This window comes from Elephas maximus, chromosome 3, assembly GCF_024166365.1.
Source record: "Elephas maximus indicus isolate mEleMax1 chromosome 3, mEleMax1 primary haplotype, whole genome shotgun sequence".
NCBI lineage: Eukaryota > Metazoa > Chordata > Mammalia > Proboscidea > Elephantidae > Elephas > Elephas maximus.
This window is the reverse complement of record NC_064821.1, coordinates 42,460,070-42,474,976: the sequence shown is the minus strand read 5'-3', so window position 1 is coordinate 42,474,976 and position 14,907 is coordinate 42,460,070. Positions and strand designations below refer to the sequence as shown.

At 50.3% G+C, this 14,907-nt stretch overlaps 2 protein-coding genes across 9 annotated transcripts; both read right to left on the bottom strand.

The window, feature by feature from the left end:
* Positions 1-3,344: 3,344 nt before the first annotated feature.
* On the bottom strand, positions 3,345-9,901 carry LOC126072489 (endogenous retrovirus group V member 2 Env polyprotein-like). The gene is made up of 2 exons (XM_049877704.1): positions 9,823-9,901; positions 3,345-5,789 (listed from the first exon to the last, which is right to left on the bottom strand). The coding sequence occupies exon 2, from the start codon at positions 5,465-5,467 to the stop codon at positions 3,998-4,000; it is 1,470 nt and encodes a 489-aa protein (XP_049733661.1). The 5' UTR covers positions 5,468-5,789; positions 9,823-9,901; the 3' UTR covers positions 3,345-3,997.
* Positions 9,902-10,058: 157 nt separating this feature from the next.
* SMIM1 (small integral membrane protein 1 (Vel blood group)) lies at positions 10,059-14,580 on the bottom strand. Of its 8 annotated transcripts, none has more exons than XM_049877711.1 (5): positions 14,343-14,580; positions 13,453-13,537; positions 12,345-12,403; positions 11,119-11,229; positions 10,059-10,739 (listed from the first exon to the last, which is right to left on the bottom strand). In XM_049877711.1, the coding sequence occupies exons 4-5, from the start codon at positions 11,226-11,228 to the stop codon at positions 10,613-10,615; spliced, it is 237 nt and encodes a 78-aa protein (XP_049733668.1). In that variant the 5' UTR covers position 11,229; positions 12,345-12,403; positions 13,453-13,537; positions 14,343-14,580; the 3' UTR covers positions 10,059-10,612. The 8 variants fall into 8 exon arrangements, with proteins under 8 accessions (XP_049733668.1, XP_049733670.1, XP_049733662.1 ...); XM_049877713.1 differs by lacking the exon at positions 14,343-14,580 and adding an exon at positions 13,876-13,974; XM_049877705.1 differs by lacking the exon at positions 14,343-14,580 and adding an exon at positions 12,095-12,160 and having other exon boundaries at positions 13,457-13,538.
* Between the last annotated feature and the right edge of the window lie 327 nt (positions 14,581-14,907).

The following is a 14,907-nucleotide window of genomic DNA, read 5'->3' as shown; positions in this document are numbered from 1 at the left end:
CCAGCCAGCCAGCTTGGTGAGACATGGGCTGGGCCGCCTTGGCGGGCCTGGACTGGTGACACAGGTCACCTCCAAGCTTCTCTATCTGTCCACTGGAAGTGACAGTCCTCCCTTTTTTCCCTCTTAGCCTACCAGACATTGGTGTGTGTTGATGGCTCTGACTTGTCATTTCATGGTACTGCGGGGCAGTCCAGGCTGCTGGTGGCAATAGCGTTCATGGGGTCTACATGTTCATTCAGAGCCCAGTGGAGCCCAGATGGCATGGCTGCTGCTATAGGCTGGGACTCTGCCCTGGCAGCTGGCCTGGGGTCATGGGCAGGTCACTCCCTGAGGTAACTTTGGGTTATCGTGGGAGAGGGGGATCCTTTCTCTGCAGGGCCCAGTGCGGTGCGGGTAGGCTGCCCCTCCTGCCGCATGCCCAGGACCGTGGGTTCCCTTGTACTGATTATATCTGCCCTTGTTCCAAAGAACCTGCCAGCTCTTGATCCCCTCCTTTCTGATGCAGCTTGATTAAGTGTGAGATTTTGGAGATGTGTTTAACTTAAAGCAGGATGCCTCTTGGGCATTCTCTGTCCACCTGATCCTGAAAGGCCTCTAAAAAACCTTTAATAAAAACATTTCATCCCTTTGTCCAGTGAGTCCTTTCCTGTGGAGTGCCCACGGTAGGTGCATGAATTTCATTCTAGGTGGGGAAACAGAGGACTCGTGAATGACTACCTGCCTGATGCTCCTGCCTTCCCAAACCAGTTACTGCCAGCAAGGCACTGGCTAACCTGCTGTGGCACAGGCACCGCCCACAGGTGCCTGTGCCCTCGACCCCTGGGTCCTGGAATCCAGCAGGGGCCACTGCTCCCTGCCAGGACTCTTCTGGGCACTCACCCTAACACCCTCAGAGAAGTCGAGTCCCCCATGCCACACCCAGCAGATAGTCTTTGTCTTTTTCCTGAATCCTCCCTGGGAGGGGAGGCCAGGTGGCAACCAGATGCCCCATCCTCTTAGAGCTGCCAGGGGTGCTGCCTGGCCCAGGAAGGTGTGGGGCTGCAGCACCACCTCCAGCCCCATCCACTCGCTGCCATCCTGCCCGTGCCAGGGCCAGGGAGTCAGCTCCCACGTGGCTCACATGGAAGCAGCAAAGCCCTTGGCCTCTCTGCCTCAGGCTTCTGGTTTGGCCACCCTGCAGGGAAGGTGTGCATGAGGATGCTGAGCGCACCGGGTTGGCTGAGCTGGGGCATAGGTAGTAGTGACGCTGCACTGAGCACCACAGTGTCTGAGCTGAAGCATAGGTGGTAGTGATGCTGCACTGAGCACTGTACTGTTGGCTGAGCTGGAGCGGCTGGAGTTTCTGTAGTGGTGACCACCTCCTGACCCCACGTTCACTGTTCCTCTTGTGGGTCACACCCATTCCTGTCCCTCCTTGTCCCAGGGAGGGCCAGTCCATGTCCTACCTCTGTGCCCCTGCCTCGCTCTGTCCAGGCCTCACCCCCCAGGGCCCACAGCATTGCCCTGTCCATCCAGCCCATGACCCTGGCAACTGGCCTGGAACTGCCGCCCTGCACCCACCTGAGGGCTTCCACCCTTGCCCCATGCCCCCTCTGCAGCCCTGGAGCCAGCAGAGGTTCTATACCATGGAGCTGGAGCTGCTTATAGAAAGAGGAGCCCCGTCCTCTCCCATCCTGCGCCTGCACCCAGCTCCTGGCTAGAGCCCAGTCAGGCTTGGGAAGGCCTGGCCCCTAGATCTCCATAGCCAACTGCTGGACCTTTAGGGCCCACAGAGGCCATGCCATCCAGTTGCTGGTCTCTGGTCACCTCTGCCAAACCCCACACTATCTCCTGTGATGTCAGAGGTGGAAGGGGAGACCTATGCCAGCTAAAGCGCCGGGTTGAAGCCAGAGCTCCCCTCCCTCCCTACGTGCGTGGCCAGACTGCACGGAGGGTTGGGTGGGGATGGTCTCTTTTTGGAGACGGGCACTGAGGCCTTTCACAAGAAGAGACCAAGCTTTGGCTGCACCAGACCCATGGCATTAGCCCCAACCCTGCCGTAGGCCTGTGAGACAATTGCTTGGAGACCCTCCCGGAATGGGTGAGGTCCAACAGGTGCCCTGCTTTCCAGAGCCCTAACTGGCCTCCCTCCTTGGGGGCAGAGCAAGGGGCCTCTGGTTGCAGGGGTCATGGCCCTGCCTGGCCCGACAGACCTGCAGAGGGCCTGCCCGCCCCCACCCCCCCTTGGTCCAGCCTCTCCATCGACACTGCTCACACTCGTCCTGGATTCCCAGCCAGTGAGCTGTGCTCAGAGGCTCAGCTGGGTGAAGTGGGGAGAGGTGCACCCTGACACCCGAATGCCTGGACCAATGTCTCCTCTCTAACAGCCACCAGCCTACAAGGACAATAACTGCCTCTGGGTTTCTTGCCCTCAGGCCTGGGGTGAGGCCCACATCCCAAAGAGGATGTTTTCAGAAAGTGCCTGGGGGCCTGAGACACAACTTTGAAGTAGGCGAGCCCCGTGTACAGCCCAGGAAGGCATTTCTGAGAACAGGAAGGCAGACAGGCAGGTGGGGTTGCCCAGGCCCAGAGCAGGGCTGAAGCCTGTTTATGGTCAGGTGAAATGGGAGCAGGTTAGCAACACCCGAGCCCTCAGTCCTGCCCCTAGGTAATTGCTTCCAGTCAGAGTCAAGTGAGAAGGGGCCAAGGCTGAGAGCCTCCCAGGTGCTGTCTTGCCCCCTCAGCTGGCCTCAGGTGCACAAGGCTCAGCTATGAGGGCCAACTATCCTCAGGCCAGTGGAAAGGCAGCCAGCATTGTTCATTCAACAAATTTGCATGTCTCGGTGGCCCCTGGACCCAGGCCTTGGTGTAGGGGAGAGTGGGTTTACCAGGGGTCCTTCCCGGTGGTGGCCACCCTAGGGTAGACCAGACCCCATGGCCATTTACTGAAGGGAGGACAAGGGAGTGGGCCTGGGGCATGGCCAAGGCCCCTCTCTTGCTCTGCCCAGGAACCAGTGTCCAGGCCGGGTGTCAGTCCCCAGAGAGGGGACAGAGCCCTTCTGAGCCTTCCTTTCACAACTGGGAGTCAGGAATGCCCAGAGAGGGTACAGTGCAGGCACTTGGCCTACCCCTGCCTGGCTCTGCCCACACCAGGGAGGGAGGCAGCAGGGGCAGAGACCCCTGCCTGCCCACCCCAGGGTGCTGAGGGAGGGTGGGTGCAGGTCATCTGCAGAGAGTTGCCAGGGTAACCAAGCATAAGCCCCTCATCCTGGTGTGGCAGGGGCTCTGTGGGGCTGGGCCAGGTGGGGCTGGGATGTATTCTGTGAACACTGCCTAGGTCTCCCAGCCCTGTGTGCACCCAGGAACTGCGTGTGCTGTGCATGTGACTATTGTGTATGCAGTGCTTGTGTCTTGGTACTTGGAGGTGCCTGTGTGGTGTGTGTTGAAAGAAACTGAGTCAATAATAAAATTATTGGATGAGGTTTATTTAGGCAGAAGATTAAAAAATCGGATAGCACCAAACTAAAAATGGAAAGATACTGGCTTTTATTGACAGAATGCAGAAGCAAAAGATTGGCTGATACAATTTAAGTGCTGTCAGGATCTCATTGGTCAACAAGGGTGGCCTGATTTACAGGAAAAGCTAGGTGATTACAAGAGCTTTTATTAGGCTTAGGTTTTGGGGGGGAAGTCTTGGGGGCATTGTCCACTCGATCGCCGACGCCATTCTGTCAACCACATGACTCCATTTTTATTCCATTTAACAATTCCCCCCTTTTGATCAAAACTGTCAAAGAAGGTCTTTGATATAGTTACTGGCATCTCATTTTGCCTTCTCATGGGCCTTCAGCATTGGCTTTTGCTGACTAATGTCCAACAATGGCCTTTCATTTACAGGTCTTCTTCACCAGGTCATAGTTAAGGCTCCAGGCAGTGTTAACCAGAGACAGAGGGGGGAGTTGATTGACTAATGGAGTAACAGTGTGTTTGAGAAATGTCGTCAGCCGAGCCAAGTGGGTCAAGACTCCATATCTTCTTTCTTTTTACTGTCACTGAAAGGGAGAAAAACTGTGTGAGAAGAAATGTTTCTAGATCGGGAAGCACACGCGATTATTCCACATAAAACAATAATCGTGATTAAAATTATAATTCCTGCTAGGATGAAAGCAAAAGTCCAAGACCGTACATCAGTAAACAACATGCTAAACATACCAGATTCCCCACTGAGATGAAATTGTACTTGGCGTAACAAGCGTGCATGTTGTTGGATTTTAGTTACAGCTTGTTCTACTTGTCCAGTGGAATTTATCCACACACAACAAGAAGTGGTAGCTGTCACACAGATGCCTCCTTGTTGGGCCAGAAGGAAATCTAAAGCAATTCTATTATTTAGCACCACCCTAGATAAAGAGTTGAGAGACTTCTGCTGATCTTGTATAGTCTGAGCTGTGGAGTCAGCTATTTCTGTCATAATGTGAGACAGGTTACGAATCATGACTTCATTTGTATGAACTCCGAGTCGGGAAAATATGTTCCTAATGAAGGAAACGTGGACTGAGGAGTAATCTCGTTTGTTTCTAATTCTTTCAAAAATGTTTAGGGTGCTAGCCCAACGTATACTTTCATTGTATGGGTAGAGTTCTAAGGGGACCCCAAGGGTTCCAAGAGTGCAGGCTCCGGACATTCTCCAGCCGTCGAGGCATTGGAGCGCCCAGACCATATCTGAATTCTGAGGAATTTCATTGTCTTTATACCAGTCAGACCCTCCACAAAGAAAAACATAGCCTTTGGGTGCACAGAGGGCACCAGCTCCAGTGACTTTAACAGATGCACTATAGGGAATGGTATTATTTGCCCGAATTAACCAATTTTCAGAAAGAGAATGATCACAAATAGAGAGTCTTCCCCAATCATGGGGATAGGGGAACTCCCGACAGACAAAAGAATCTCTTTCATACTCTCCCACTGAATGACGACAGTTTTCAAGTAGGAAATTAAAGCTCCTGGTTCTGTAGGGATAGAACCCAAAGTTGCCAGTGACTGACTGATTGAGGGATCCATTAGAATGCTTACATTCTGGTGGGGCCCAATCTTTATGACTGGCCCATGTTACACCAACTGTTCCATCTGACTCTAAGTATTCTGAACAGTCAATGGTTATGTTTCTCATTGCAGTGAGATTAAAGCAAGGAGCAGTGAAATCGTACTGGGAATTTGGAGGATGCCAGAGTCTAACTTGAATTCCGCGAATTACTCGGATAGATGAATTGAGAGTGGCATCTGGGATTCCAGTGTAATTGAGGATGGGTAAAGCTAAAGGGTCTGAAAAAGAATGTACCGAGTGGGGAGAAGGGTGGCAAATCCAAAAATCTTTCAAATTTCCTGCTGAAGCTACTGCCTGGGCTAATCTAACAAAAGCATTGTCTTTCCACGCTTGGGCTTTAAATACAAGCAGGAATAAGAAAACAAATACAATCAACTTGTTCATTATCAAAAGAATGTTTAAAAAGTCTACTGGGTTACTTGTTCCGTTGGTCTTGGGAAAGCTGTCTACATCCAAAAACTGTCTCTTCTGGGTTACCTCGAGGAAGTTTTATCTTGAGGTCATCCGTTGGTGTTGCAGTCCAGGTGGATGGAGGAGCTTGCTTGAGTCGAGAGATGTGGACCTCAGATTCAACCCTTCAAACTTAGCTGCACAGTGGGTGGTCAACAATACTTGGTAGAGTCCTTTCCATAAGTCTCTGATGTTGTCTGTTTTTGGTTGAAATGCTCTGGTCAAGCACTTTCAGGGTGTTAGCAAAGTAAAAACTCTGCAGACAACAAAAATTAAAAATTGACATGTTTAACTTATTACTACTGATAATAATCTGATAATTCATTACAAAAGTAATGGAAAGCAAAATAAAACCAATTAAAAAAAAAAAACTTTAGACAAAAGATCTCTAGCCATAATGATTAACCCTATTTTCAAAGAACTTCAGCTCAACATGTAATAATCCTGAGATATAAAATATACCAAGATTATCAAATATCTGAATATTAATAAAACTCCATAGGTAAAGGATATGAATTCCTCAGTTAAAACCATTGGCTTCAATGATGCTAGGTTTCAATTAAATAAATAAAGCTGCAACCAAGTTAGCAATTTAAAAATCTTGTTGTCTAATATCAGTCAAAACCTAAGAGACACTAACACAAATTTCAAACCCAAAGAAAATTAGACAACTTTCGATTTGGCAATACGTTTCATGTAATTCACAACACATTAAATAAATAAACCTCATTATTTCTAGCACTTTTCTCAAAATTGTCAGGAGTTTATCATTGGTCACAATACTTTGATAGCTATTTAATCAAAGTGACAAAAAAAGATTAAAAACTAAAAACCTTGGCTTTTTCAAAAGCCATGAGGCTTGGTGTCAAGAATTATGTCCCCCCAGAAATATGTGTTGTAAATCCTAACCCTTATGACCTGTGGTTATAATTCCATGTGGGAATGAGTTTCCTTCGTATATTAATAAGGAAGTATTAGCGTAGGCAGTTTTTTACTTCAACCTCTTTTGGGATATAAATGAGTAGATTAAACACAAGGAAGGAAGCACAGATGGGGAAGACATATGCCACATGAGACCCAGGTAACCAAGAAACAGAAGCTGAACAGAGACAAGGACCTTCCCCCAGAGCCAATAGAGAGAGAGAAAACCTTCCCCTAGAGCCTTGTCCTGAATTTGGACTTCTAGCCTCCTAAAGCAAGAAAATACGTTCCTGTTGGATAAAGCTACCCACTTGTGTTTCTGTGAAAGCAGCAATAGAGAACTGAGACACTTAGTTTTCAAAAGGAACTCAGGAGCTTATTCTAATGAGCCATAGTAACTTTTGCCTTCTAGAGAGATTACTCAGAAGTTAACTCTTACAACCTTTTTAGTTTTTTTTTAACTCTTACAACCTTAAAGAAAATTTTGTCGTTTTAACAGAGAAATCCAAATTTTGCTTTACATGCTATTTGTTTCTAAAGCTCTTAGAAATTTCATAAATTAACCCATTAAACTTTAGCCAAGACAGATAAAATCTTTGATCACAGCAAATAAAATTCCCTTTTATAAACCTCTTAAGCATTCTGTCTTTATCACGCATCTCTTAGGGTACAACTTTTTTTAAGTGGCAAAAATGAACACATTTATTAGCAAACCCAAATACATATCCTCTCTGTGGCGTATAAATAAAAAACAAAAGTACATAACTTTAAATTATAATATGTATAACTCAATTTAATATCATTAAATTGAGTTTAATAGATATTAACTCAAAATTATTAACTCAAGATCTAAAAATCTTAGAAATTATCTTCAAGCTTAAAGACAAAAACGAACAACCTGTTGTCATCCAGTCGATTCTGACTTATAGTGACCCTATAGGACAGAGTAGAACTGCCCATAGAGGTTTCCAAGGAGTGCCTGGTGGATTCCACTGCCAAACCTTTGGTTAGCAGCTGCAGCACTTAGCCACTATGCCACCCGGGTTTCCAAGCCTAGACACCACAAAACATATTATTGTTGAAATGAAGTTCATTTAAATATTCTGAATTTTCATACAAACTTCTACCATTTTTTAAATCAATCTTTTTTGTTTTTTTAATCCAACTTTAGCTCTTTAAAGATTTTATCAGCTTGTTTTGGAAATCACAAAGTGGTGGATCTGCCCATTTTATTCTTTGATATGGATACACCCTTAGATCTCTGGCTAGAGTGGGACAGCAAATCCTTTTTTCATCTGTATCTTGGTTAAACATTTTCCAATTTTTTTTGTGATCTTCGTCTTTTTCCTTGTGATCTTTATCTTCTAGCTTTTTAAAATTACAATAGAAAGGGCTTGTTTACAGTTCTTTAATGTGGGGGATCCAACCAATTTCTGATGACTGTATTAAGACTGTTTGGTTTAAACCCTTTGGTGTCCATCTTATTTATTCTATTTTTAAATATCTTTAAAGGATTTCCACCCCGAGAGGAGTCTCTTGACTCTTACTATTCTTTTCCTTCTGTATCATAATCTTTTATTACCCTTTACTAAGAGCAACCCAAAGCTCTTTAAGCAATTTGGTAATAAATAAACCCATCAAATCTTGGCTAGCCTCCCCCTGCCCCCCAGTCTAAGTTTGATCTTATGCTGCCCCTTTTCTCATTCTGGAACAACCAGTCTTTTTACCTCAGGGCAAAATTACTCTCTTTTCTCTTAACAAAACATCCCATATACTCAGTCCAGCCTGTTGTTGTTAGGTGCCCTGTGAAATCAGTTCTGACTCATAGGGACCCTGTATACAACAGAATGAAACACTGCCTGGTCCTGAGCCGTTCTCACAATCACTGCTGTGTTTGAGCCCATTGTTGCAGCCGCTGTGTCAATCCATCTCATTGAAGATCTTCCCCTCTTTCAATGACCCTCTACTTTAACCAAACATGATGTCCTAAGCTACTAAAAAGATCTTAGAAATTGCTTTTAAGTTGACATACTACAAAACATAAAAACTTCTGTTAGAATGAATTCACTTTCATTAATTCCCAGGAATATTAGGACTATTCAATTTATTTATCACTAACCCAATCAGAATAAACCTCTTTCAGGGAACATTATAACCTAATTTGAAAATGCCATCCAGAGGCAGGAAAATATTACATTTTCATAACCCTATCTTTTTTTTTTTTGGAAGCCCTGGTGGCATAGTGGTTAAGTGCTATGGCTGCTAACCAAGAGGTCTGTGGTTCGAATCCGCCAGACACTCCTTGGAAACTCTATGGGACAGTTCTAGTCTGTCCTATAGGGTCGCTCTGAGTTGGAATCCACTCAACAGCAGTGGGTATCTTCTTTTTTTGTTGCTGTTTACAATTTTTTACCTTTGACCAATTTATTTTCCTAGAGAAAGCCTTCAGTTTCCTTTTATGACCTGTTTAAATTTTTAGGGTCCCCTACATCCTTTTCTGGATTTTTCCATTCTACTGTTTGCACCCAAATGTTGGGCATCCCCTGGTCTCATAAGCATGTGAATTAATTGATATAAGTCAGAGAGGCCACAGTCCTATGTTCCAATCAGGATACTAAATTCCTCAAAGAATTTTTGAGGATCCTCCCTGGGTTTGGGAAATTCCTTTAAAATAGCTTGTAATTTTGCTTTTGACCAAGGGGTATAAGAAATCTGGTCAGGTTGCTGCCTCCCATCAGGAGTGGTATCTTTAGCTGGTTTCACCTTGAAGGGCATCTGTAGAGAGGGGCTTCAGAGACAGAGGGAAAAGTTCAGCCAGAAGAGACTTGGAATCAGGAGAGCAGAACAAAGAGTAAGTGGGTAAGGTAGGCTAAGGAGGCGAATGGGTAGTCTGTGTCTTGTCTGTCAGGTTGACTGGCATTCTTGGAGAGGCAACTAAACAGTCCCCTGAGTGAAATTCTTGACTTTAGAAATTAGTTCTTGATTAGTTTTTGAAAACCTGTCAACAGTATCTTTTACAGAAGGAAATTTGGAGTCATTCTGGTGTTTGGAGGCTTCTAAATACCAATCAAAGAATAGTGCACTTCTTGAGGGATCCTTTGAAATGCTTTAACTTATTGTAAAACTTCCCCATAATGGCCACTGCAGTTCTATATTGTTCTTAAGTCAGTTTCCTCCCTTTTTAATCATAAAGTTCACAAGCGTTCCTTGGATCCTCAGGACCCCATGTCTTACCTGCAAGTAACAGCAAAACCCAAACAAATCTAGTTCATCAAGAGGATCAGACCCAGTCTGCCCTGGTACCAAATAAAGTTCAGAGAACTCAAAATGCAAAAAAGAGCAAAGTCTGGATCAGAGAGGAAACTTACCAGATAACTCCACAAACAACACGAAGACAGAAAGCCCAAAGGGCTTGGTAGGTACCAAGCCTGCTTCTGCAGCAGAGTCTTCAGGGTCTTCTGCAGAATCCCACTTCTGATGTCAAAAATTGTCAAAACAAACTGAGTCAATAATAAAATTAATCTATTGGATGAGGTTTATTTGGTCAGAAGATCCGACAATCAGGTAGAACCAATCCACAGGTGGAAAGGAATACCGCTGAGTATCAGCTGTGATTGGTTTTTATTGACAGAATGAGGAAGCGAAAGCTTATTTCTGATTGGCTCATTACAACTCAAGGAGCTCATTGGTCGACAAGAGTGGCCTGATTTACAGGAAAGCTCGGCCGTTACAAGCGATTTTATTAGGCTTAAATTTTGGGGTGGGAGGAAACAAGTTTTAAGGGCTTTGTCCACTCAACTGCTGGCACCATTTTGTCAACCACATGAGTCCATTTTGAGTTCATTTAAGGTGTGCTAAGTATGTGTGTCTCTGTGGGGGGTCTATCCCATGAATACCTGTGTCCCTGTTTACCTGTGTGCCTTTCTGCAGGGCCCGTGATGTCTGTGGAGTGTCCTGTGTGCCAATGTGTGTGCCCGTGTGCTGTGTTCATCCGTAGGCTCGTACCCTGGGGTCTGTGTGTATGGGGGAGGGGAGTCCATGTATTTGGAAAGGCTGTGTACATTGGCGGGGGGTCTGTGTATACAGGAGTGACCCTCCCAGCTTGGGGGTGCCCTCCCAGCTTGTGTCCATCGCATATGCACTCAGCCCCAAGAACATTTATTTGCACTTGTGCACATAGTAGCCAGTGATGTAGCCCAGGATGAAGACGGCCCAGAAGAGGGCTACTCCTCCGACCACCTTCATGGTGATGCCCAGCTTGCCCGTGCACAGCTTCCGGCAGACCCTGGGATGAGAAAAGCCTCATGTGAGCCTCAGGGCAAGGCTGCAGGAGGGAAGCTAAAGGGTCTGCTGGGGAGGAGTGGAACCCCCAAGGGGATGACGGGTGAGGAGGAGTGGGCTCAGGGCAGGGTAGGCAATGGGTAGGCCAGGCCCTGAGGGCAGCCGGCAGGGTCAGGAGGAGGCTGTTAGGGTCAGGAGTTGGGAGGCTTATCCTGAATGCAGCCTTATCCTGCCCTCAGGCTAGAGCTGGAGCAGAGGGCTGGGCCCCTGGGTGGGGGAGACTGAACTCGATAAGGCCCACAGTAGGGGAAAAGCCAGTATGCAGGGAGGGGACAACCGCCAGTCAGGGCTGGGGGTGGGGGATAGGGTAGGGGCCTCCTTACCTCTGGCACCAAGAGGCCTCCTCACTGTTAGTCACGGCCACCATGCTGACTTCATCCTGGCCACTTTCCTTCCACCGGCTGTACTGGACACCGCTCTCCTGGGGCTCCATGCTATAGGGGAGGGTCAGAGGGGCAGCTGAAGCCTTCCCCTGAGGGGAGACCGAGGCAGGGGATCAGGGCTTCCCTGGGGTGAAGGCAGAGAAGCACTAATGGTGCAGGCGCCAACCCCTCACCCAACTGTTTCAAGATGCTCAGGGGCAACTCTGGGCCCATTCCACAGAGGGTTTAAGTGACTTCCCCGGGGCCACTGGGAGGAAGAGGCAAAGTTTGAATTCCAACCCAAGGGCTGGCAAGCGGCCAGGCCCTGACCTCAGGAATGAGCGAGGCCAGGTTCATCAGGAATTATTCCCTGGGGCTCTCACGTTGCCATGAGGTCTGGATATCCATCAAGGGAGTATGGGCCCCTGGGGCCACCCTCAGAGGTCACTGTGGGTCCTTGGGCTGGTGCCAGGGTGCCTGTATCCCCTGATAACGGCCACCCCCATTCCTGCTAGATGAGGCCCTGGTGCCTATCTCTGGGGAGGCTGGGCGGGCAGGCCTGGGGGTAGCGGCTGGTACCGCCAGCCCTGTGGGGAGGAGGCCTGGTTGGCCCTGGGCAGTGGTGGCAGCTGTGTCCCCGGGCTTGTCTGCACGGCAGCCCCTCCCCCTCCTGTAGCCTTGAGAGATGCTGAGGAGGGGCCTGCTGGGGGTCCTGGCGCTCAGGGAGCCAAGTAGAGACTGGAAAGGAGGAATGGGACTAGGTGGTGCCCGGAGCAGGAGGGGACACACACAACCTTGTGGCCTGGTAGTCCCTCCCTGCACTCCATGGTGCCTGGCCCCCCTGAGCATTGGAAAAGCAGAGGCAGAGTTTGAGCTGGGGCTGAGTTGGAGAGTAGTAAGTGACAGCAATGACCGCTGCCATTCAGTGCACACTCACTGTGGACAGGCCTTGCTGGGCACCTGTCTCGTCATGGCATTAACTTAGCAGACTCTGTCACGGTCCCTGTTTTCCAAGGGGGGCCAGAGCATCAGGAGGTGAGTAACCAGCCCAAGCAGGATGGGGGTGAGAGATGGGGTCTGCCATCCACTCTCCACACCCAGCCCCAGATAGGCAGGGGCAGGTCGCACGCTATGAGGAGCTGAGACTTTGCTGGGGGGGAGGGGGCACCAGCCTCAGCAATGCTGACCTTTCTCCCTCAGGTTCTAATCCTGGACACAGCAGCTTAAAGGCACAGCAGCTACTTATCTGCAAGAAACCAACCAAGAAACCCATAAAACCAGGCAGTTCTTAAATCCCTGACGTGCTTCTGGGTTGGCCCTTTCCCAAACCCAGGCCAGCAGGGAGGACAGAAGGGAGCTGTGTCAGAGCCACAAAGCTCCTTCCTGTAGGCAGAATCTATCTTGTTCCAGGTAATAGTCACAACTAAGGAGAGACACTTGTCAGGAGGGATCAATCCCTGGAAAAGGCATCATGCTTGGCAGAGTACAGGGTCATTGGAAAAGAGGAAGACCCTCAACGAGGTGGATTGACACAGTGGCTGCCAACAATGAGCTCAAGCATAACAACGATTGTAAGGATGGCTCAGAACCGGGCAGTGTTTCGTTCTGTTGTGCATAGGGTCACTATGAGTTGGAACCGACTCGATGGCACCTAACAACAACAAGGGAGAGATAAGCATAATAGCCTTGGTCCCTGCCTTCCCATGTCACCCAGCCATGGGCAAAGTCAGTTGGAGAAGGGGCTAGGGGAAGTTTGTTTTCTTAAAGAAACAGCAGCCATCTTTTCTTCCCCTAGATGTGGATGTGATGGCTGGCACTGCAGCAGCCAGCTTGTAACATGAATAGTCACATGACACTAGCCCTGAGTCACCAAATTTACACCAACCACCCCCACCTATGGACTTCTGGGTGTGAGGAAAATCTACCCTCTTGGTTCAGGCTTGGGAAGTGGGGTTTTCTGTTATTTCCTGTTGAAGGTATTCCTTGCTGGTGTAGAGCCTCCAGTGGCTCTCAAGTCACTCTGGTGGTGCCTAGTGGTGGGCCCTGAGAGCTTCATGCCTTCCCTCTCAACTCACTCATTCCCTCTGTAGACACAGGTCCAGCATCCATCTGACAAGTCATTCGGCAAACAGAAGAAGCCTGGGGCTGGGAACCTGGCTGGCCCTGTTCAGCTGAGTGAGTTGGGGCAGGGACACTTCTCTCCAGGTGCTCTCAAAACCTCCTGGGAGGGTGTGACCAGCATTCCCTCCAGACTCCTTCTTCCCACCAAACAACTCCCAGGATGCCACAACTTACAAACCGAGGTCGGTGCTGAAGCCTCTGGAGCCCAGGGAGACCGTCAGAGCCCGGCCAGCGGCTCAGCTCCTGCGAGGCCTCAAGCCTCAAGAAATAAAAATTTAAAAGGTGGCTAGAGAAGCGGGTCTTGGAGGCCAAGAACCGGACAGTGGCCCCGCGGGCTTCCCGAGCGAGTGTTTGGGGATCTGGCAGCCCCTCCGCAGGTTATGCCCGGGAACAGTCAGGGGGCGCCCACTCCCCCAGCGCTCCTTAGCCACCACCCCCGCACTCTTAACCGCCCCTCCTCAACAGCGCGACTCTCCTGGGGGGCGGGAGCCACTCGGAGCCAGCCAGGCCACCCTCCCCCTCTGCTGCAGGAGGAAGCTGCACCGCCGCCGGCTCAGCCCGCCACCCCCGCCCCGGCCCGCCCTGCACCCCTCTCACCCTCCGCCCCCCGCAGCTCCTCGTGCTAGGCCCGATGTGTCTCCGGTTGGGGAGGGCGGCCGCGGAGGGGGCTCCGGGGCGGGGGCGGGGCCTAGGCAGAGCGGGGGCGGGGCCTGGGAGGAGCAGGGGCAGGGCGGCCTAGGACAGGGGTCCGGGCCTGGAAGGGGAGGTGCCTAGGAGGGGCGAGGCCAGCTGGGGACAGGGCCAAACCGGCTTGTGGACGGGGTCGGGATAGGTGGGGCCTAAGGGGGCCGGAGGGGCGGGGTCTGAGATGGGCGGGCTGACAGTGCAAGCTCGAGTGCGCGAGCCCTCCCGGACCACGGGGAAGTCAGCCTCTGCGGGGAGGGGCTGCAAGAGGGCCCCGCTCCCAGGGACTCACGACCGGCGGGAGCGGGCCCTGAACCCCGGAATTCCCAGGGGACCTCCCCTCACTGCAGCTCAGCGCTGCCTTGCTCCTGCTGCCTTGCCTTGGCCTCCGCCGGGGGAACCGGGGCTTAAGGGCAGAAACGAGGTTCCCGGAGCCGCCTGGCCTTCCGCGCTGAATCCGGAGAGGTGCTAGGAAGCTTCTGCTGGAGCCTCTGGGAGCCGGTCCGGGCGGGAGGCTGGTCAGCGGCGGGGCCAGGGGGAGGGGGACGGACGGACACCCGGGCGTCCCCGAGGGAGCACTAGACGCCACGTTTCCTCGGGCTTGGAGTGGGAGGTGCTGCTCCCGCCCGGCACTGGCCAGTCCCACGTGGGCAGTGCCGGTCTGTCTGGTTTGGCGCGGGCGCGGTGCCCGGCGCAGGGTGCACATCAGTAAACAGATGCAGAATGCATGCATGGATGAGTGGACAGTGTGAGCTGACAGCAAAGAGACGGTACAAGCCATGGACGGATCCCTACATTCACGTGGTCACTGAGCACCCACTGCGTCCCAAACTCTGGGGCAGGGGAGAGACCTGTGAACAGCACAGTCCTTATCTTCATGGAGCTTTCCTTCCAGGGAGGTGGATGGACTGAATCAGGTGTGTCCCACCCCACTCACCATCTCTC